This window comes from Thunnus thynnus, chromosome 12 (genome assembly GCF_963924715.1).
Source record: "Thunnus thynnus chromosome 12, fThuThy2.1, whole genome shotgun sequence".
Lineage (NCBI taxonomy): Eukaryota > Metazoa > Chordata > Actinopteri > Scombriformes > Scombridae > Thunnus > Thunnus thynnus.
Window position 1 is genome coordinate 34,105,555 of NC_089528.1, and position 6,468 is coordinate 34,112,022.

The 6,468-nt window shown below is 43.6% G+C and overlaps 1 protein-coding gene across 1 annotated transcript in view; it reads left to right on the forward strand.

The window, feature by feature from the left end:
* Positions 1–6,195, forward strand: part of LOC137194855 (cadherin-7-like) — a 30,170-nt gene extending 23,975 nt beyond the window's left edge. Inside the window, exons 6-11 of the mRNA XM_067607038.1 lie at positions 572–825; positions 2,007–2,143; positions 2,365–2,486; positions 4,817–4,934; positions 5,154–5,396; positions 5,611–6,195. Coding sequence (XP_067463139.1) covers positions 572–825; positions 2,007–2,143; positions 2,365–2,486; positions 4,817–4,934; positions 5,154–5,396; positions 5,611–6,185 — 1,449 coding nt within the window. The 3' untranslated portion in view covers positions 6,186–6,195. The remainder of the gene's footprint in view (positions 1–571; positions 826–2,006; positions 2,144–2,364; positions 2,487–4,816; positions 4,935–5,153; positions 5,397–5,610) is intronic.
* Positions 6,196–6,468: the final 273 nt, after the last annotated feature.

Below are 6,468 nucleotides of genomic sequence, written 5' to 3' on the forward strand. Positions count from 1 at the left end.
CTGATCTGCTGCTATGTTATGAAGCATCCAGACCTCTCAGGTGGTCTGGATCAAGTCTGCTTTCTGTCCCCAGTCACAACTAAACCGGCAGAAGTAGCATTCAGTTTTTTTGTTCCACATATCTGAACAAACTCCCAGAAAACTGCAACTGCTGCAACTTTCAGCTCTTTTAAATCACAGCTGAAGACTTTTCTGTTTGCTTTTGATAAAACCAAATAATTATTCATTTCTTACACTGCACTGTAACTTTTATTCTTGCATTTTATAGCTGTCTTATTATAGCTGGCTTATTATATTTTAGCCTGTTTTTCTTTTCTATTTTCTTAGCTATTGAATGGCTGCTTTTAACTGTATTTAAATGTCCTTTTATGGCGTGTTTCTTTTGCACTTTGTAATGTTTTATGTAAAGCACTTTGAATCGCCTTGTTGCTGAAATGTGCTGTATAAATAAACGTGCCTAATGTCTGTTTTCAGACATTCTTTACCTTCCCCTCACCAAAGTTCAAACACTGAATCAGCTGTAACAACAATGTTAACAGTTTCCCTCTCCTTCCCCCACTCCTCTCTCCAGAGTCTGGATTTTGAGACCAAATCAAGCTACATGTTGCATGTCGAGGCATCCAATCGTTATGTGGACACTCGTTTCCTGTCAGTGGGTCCGTTCAGTGACACAGCAACACTTCGTCTGCTGGTAGAGAACGTGGACGAGCCTCCGGTCTTTTCCTCCTCCGTCATTTGGATGTTGATCTCTGAGGCAGCTCCAGTGGGATCTGCTGTGGGACCAGTTTCAGCTCACGACCCTGATGCCACCAACAGTCCTGTCAGGTGCAACTATGCATCAGCATTTCACCTAAAGATACAGAGACAAAGTGATACAGAGATAACATTAAATAAAGATTTCGAGATACAGAAGATAGTTAAACGGAGACACAGTGATACAGCGATAAAGACATACATACATACATACATACATACAGAGATACATACATACAGAGATACAGTTATATGGTGATACATAGGTACATACAGAGATAGAGTGATACAGTGATAGTGATACAGAGATAGAGTGATACAGAGATACAGAGATACAGTGATAGTGACACAGTAATAAAGTGATACAGAGATAGTGACACAGTGATACAGTGATACAGTGATAGTGATACAGAGATACAGTGATACAGAGATACAGATACGGTGATACAATGATACAGATACAGTGATACAGAGATAGTGATACAGTGATAGTGATACAGAGATAGAGTGATACAGTGATACAGTGATAGTGATACAGAGACAGAGTGATACAGTGATAGTGATACATTGATACAGAGATAAAATGATACAGTGATACAGAGATACAGTGATACAGTGATATAGTGATAGTGATACAGAGATACAGTGACACAGTGATATAGTGATAGTGATACAGAGATACAGTGATAGTGAATGATACAGAGATAGAGTGATACAGAGATACAGTGATAGTGATACAGAGACAGAGTGATACAGTGATAGTGACACAGTGATACAGTGATAGTGATACAGTGATACAGAGATAAAATGATACAGTGATACAGAGATACAGTGATACAGTGATAGTGAATGATACAGAGATAGAGTGATACAGAGATACAGTGATAGTGATACAGAGACAGAGTGATACAGTGATAGTGACACAGTGATACAGTGATAGTGATACAGTGATACAGAGATAAAATGATACAGTGATACAGAGATACAGTGATACAGTGATAGTGACACAGTGATACAGTGATAGTGATACAGTGATACAGAGATAAAATGATACAGTGATAGTGATACAGTGATACAGTGATAGTGAATGATACAGAGATAGAGTGATACAGAGATACAGTGATAGTGATACAGAGACAGAGTGATACAGTGATAGTGATACAGTGATACAGAGATAGTGAATGATACAGAGATAGAGTGATACAGAGATACAGTGGCACAGTGGTGATGATGTTGTCACACTGTGTCTGCAGATATTCCATAGACAGGACTTCAGATCTGGATCGTTACTTTAAAATCGACAGTAGCTCAGGTTTGATCAGAACAGCGAAGCTGCTGGACAGAGAACTCAGATCTCTGCACAACATCACCGTCCTCGCCACTGAGAGCTGTGAGTCAAACACTGTACCACATTAAATTTAATAAAGTTTTCTTGACACAGTTTCAGCTGTAACTCTTCAGCAGACCTTGAGCTGTATTAATTTTTTCTTTTTTGTTTTTGAGAATGTGTTGAGTCATTTTAGTTTGGCAATTTCCTGTCTGGTCCTGATGTAAACAGCGGGACAGATGTGCCTGATAGGTTTGACTGTCTACCTCTTTTGTGTGTCTCAGTGGATCCGTCTCAGGTGGGGAAAGCTGTGGTTCTGGTCTCTGTGACAGACGTTAATGACAATGCTCCGACCTTCGCTGTTGATTATGAAACGTTTGTCTGTGAGAACGCCGCACCTGGACAGGTATGCAACAGCTCTACCATGTTTATTACCAACTACACCCTCTTCAGGGTGGTAGCCAGAGGAGAGGGAGCAAGTGTCTGACTGTGACTGATTGTTATCTGCTTATATAGAGGCCAGTCAGTCCAGGTGAGCTGAATCTCCCTGACGACAGACTCCGCCCACCAGGCTCCTGCAGGTGAGGACAAGGAGTCTGTCCAGAGAGGGTCATCACAACCCCCATCATAAAGAAGAGGTTCCAAAACAAACTCTGGAACTAGAACAAACAATGTTAATACAGTTAAAACTGGCTTTCCACGCTGATTCTTGGTCCCTTTTAATCAAACTGTAGAGACATACATAATATCATAAACAAAGAACAACTCCCACCAATCTGACACAGAAAGATCACCTTTACCACAAGTTTCACCATCTTGTCTAGCCTCAGACATCAGAGTCTTGGTACTGGAGGAAGCATATTTAAGACTAATGAGGAGACAAACAAGACTGTATTTGGCACAAGCAGAGGTAAAAGACAGCATAACCATGTGGGATAGTACGGTATGTATGATAGATGTCTGTATGTCAAGGCCAACTCTCTGACTCCACAACACTCAGACAATGCATCAGGTGAGTGTCAGCATCAAGGCCCAATACCTGACTACATGACATGTACAAACAGAAAGGTAACTAACCCTTTCCATTAAACAAACCTGATACAAAACACAAAACTAAAAGTTCTGAATCCTAATATGCATCAACAAAATCAAAAAATAGTCCACACAAACAAACTGGAACTTCCCTACTCTAGGCTAACAAATATAACTACATAACCTCACCCCCAGTTTTCAGGCAGCTACTGTAGGGGGGTATTTATTCACTGTAAACCAGTGCCAGTAAGCACCTGCTATGCATTTACCCCCAGAAAGCCATGGACGTGATCCTAAGCACATAGCTGTACCCATTTTCACTGCCACGTTAAGAGATCAAGCTGCAACAAACTCACTACTAGAGCTCATTACCAAAACCTAGCGGGAAAACTCCAGTAACTAAAAGGGCATCTTAAGCCAAAATGAACAGAACAGCACTTACCAAATTTTAACCAATCTCAAGACAAGAAGGGACAAAGGACTACAAATTGCTCTCCCCCGAATGAAAACAAACCTCATGTATGATACTCCCCAAACTGGTAAATTACCAAGTAAACTCTTAAGTCCAGATTTACCAAAAGCCAAATGCCTACAAACAAATTGACAAACACCCATAATCACAGGAAATAGCAAAACAAGAGTGGGCCAAATTAACACAAAAGCTGAATTTCTTACCAAAAGGGTTCATTTGATTCAGGACAAGCCCCTAATTTGTAACAACAACCCAACTCAAGGCTGCACAAAGGAGAGGAGACCACACAGGAGTTGTAGCTAAAAATAGATTTATTGTAAATAACTAAAAGATAAATTAAACTAAACGCAGCCAAAGCCAAACAGGGCGGAGGCCAGAGAAGAGAGAGCAAGTGACTGACTGCCACCTGCTTATAGAGAAGCCAGTCAGTCCAGGTGAGCTGGATCTTCCTGACGAGAGACTCCACCCACCAGGCCCCTGCAGGTGAGGACAAAGAGTCTGTCCAGAGAGGGGTGGCACAATGATCATTAATATTGTCGACAAGTGTTCAGTCAAAAGGAAATGGAAGATGTTTTGACTCTCATCCAAAAGGCTTCTTCAGTTCACTGAAGAAATGAAGAAGACTTTTGGATGAGAGGAGGTGTTCAGGTGTATAGGTGGGCAGGTGGATGTGGAGATGATTCGATGTAAAATCATCATAGTCGTCAGTGAACCTGATCATTGATTGACTGTTATTGTTACCTTTGTAAAGTCAAAGAGAAGTAAATGTTGACTGCCTCTTGTAATGACTGGTGTAGTTACAGGCAAGAGGACTCAATAGCATGATTCAGAAGCAGTAATCCTGATCAGAAAACAGTCTTTACTTGAGTTTGGTACACAGGTAGTCAATCAGGAGGTAAGGCAAACAAAATCTGACAAGGAGAGGGCAAAGGTGAGTAGTGACAGGTGTGTTGGATGTTAGTATCAGTCAAAAGACAGACGGTCCTTGAACACACCGTTCAACCAGTCTGTGCTGTCAGCCAATCACACACTGGTAACAAATTCCACATTGAATTAAACAGACTGAGTCTCTCTGCAGGCAGAAACCTGATTGGTTGGTTTAGAAACCGATCAGCAGAACGAGATCTGCATTCACTGAACTAAAATATGAATCAAAGCTGATTTAGTGAACATATAATTAATTTACATATTCAGATTAATCTCTCTCATGTGTTTGACCTTTGATCTCTCAGATCATTCAGACTCTGAGTGCGGTGGACCGCGACAAGCCACAGGACAGACATCACTTCATGTTCTCTCTGACTGCCGAGGCTGCTGAGAACCTCAACTTCACCCTGATAGACAATAAAGGTACAGTCCAATTTAAAACATGAAGGTCTGCCTTAAATAATAACACATAACAGAGGCACAGTCCACCTTAAATAATAACACATAACAGAGGCTCAGTCCACCTTAAAACCAGAGTTTATTTTGTGACATCACAAGCATGTGCTGTAAGTGTATTGAATGGAATGAACATTAACGCCTGCTGACATCACTCAGGTGTGTCTTCATTCTGTCCATCCTCAGATAACACGGCGTCTGTCTTGACAAGGCATGCTGGTTTCCTGCGGCGGGATCAAGTGGTTCACTTTGTACCGGTGGTGATTTCAGACAGCGGCAGCCCAGCGCTCAGCAGCACCACCACGCTGTCTGTCACCGTCTGCATCTGCGACCTGAACGGGACCCACCGCTACTGCAGTGGGGGGCCATTGCCGCTGGTGGGGATCAGCCTCAGTGCCACTGTCCTAACCTGCATCCTTGCACTGCTGGGTAAGACGTAAGACATGATGTCATCAGCATGGGGGTGGCAGGGAGGGGCTGACCTCTTACTCAGCTCAACTATTATTTGTTTATATTCCAGTTTTCTACCTGATAAAACAGCAGAGAAGATGAGATGATACCTGCTACTGTCACTAATTAAAGTATTTTTAATTGGACCTGAACATGTCTCTGTCGTCTCCTTACTATGTTATCTCCTCCTCAGGTGTTGTCATGGTAACGGTTGCCATCAGACACAGGAGAAGAGAGCCTCTCATGGACGACGAAGGAGAGATTCGAGAGAATATTGTTCGTTATGATGATGAAGGTGGCGGTGAGGAAGACACTGAGGCCTTCGATATGCTTGCCCTGAGACATCTGAACAAGACCCACCTGAACCAGACCCACCCCGACCCACTGGGACCCCTCTGCAGAACACTGGGGCCCCAGCCCAACCTTCCAGGACCCTCCAGAATGCCGGGACCCCCCCCCGACCCACCAGGACCCCACAGAACAGAGTTCAGGATGGAGGCTGTAGTGGATGCAAACAGGATGTTCCTGGACTTCATCAGGGACAGAGTCCAGGAGGCCAACCTGGATCTGACGGCGCCTCCTTACGACTCTCTGCAGACTTACGCTTTTGAGGGTGGCAGCTCCGCTGCAGAGTCCCTCAGCTCACTAGACTCACTGGACTCGTTAGACTCGGAGCAGAGCTACGACTTCCTTAGAGGGTGGGGGCCGAGGTTCAGAAAGCTTGCAGACCTCTATGGACACCATGAACAAGGGGGGCTCTCCTCATGATCCCTCAGACTGCCACGACCAGGACCACCACGACAAGCACAGAGGGGGCTGAAGAGGACACTACAGGGGACACTACAGAGGGCAATACAGGGGACACTACAGAGGTGCTACAAAGGACACTACAGAGGACACTACAGGGAAACTACAGTGGACACTAAAGAGGGCAATACAGGGGACACTACAGAGGGGCTACAGAGGAAACTACAGAGGACACTAGAGAGGGCAATACAGAGGGGCTACAGAGAACACTACAGAAGACACTACAGAGGTTGTACAGAGGACA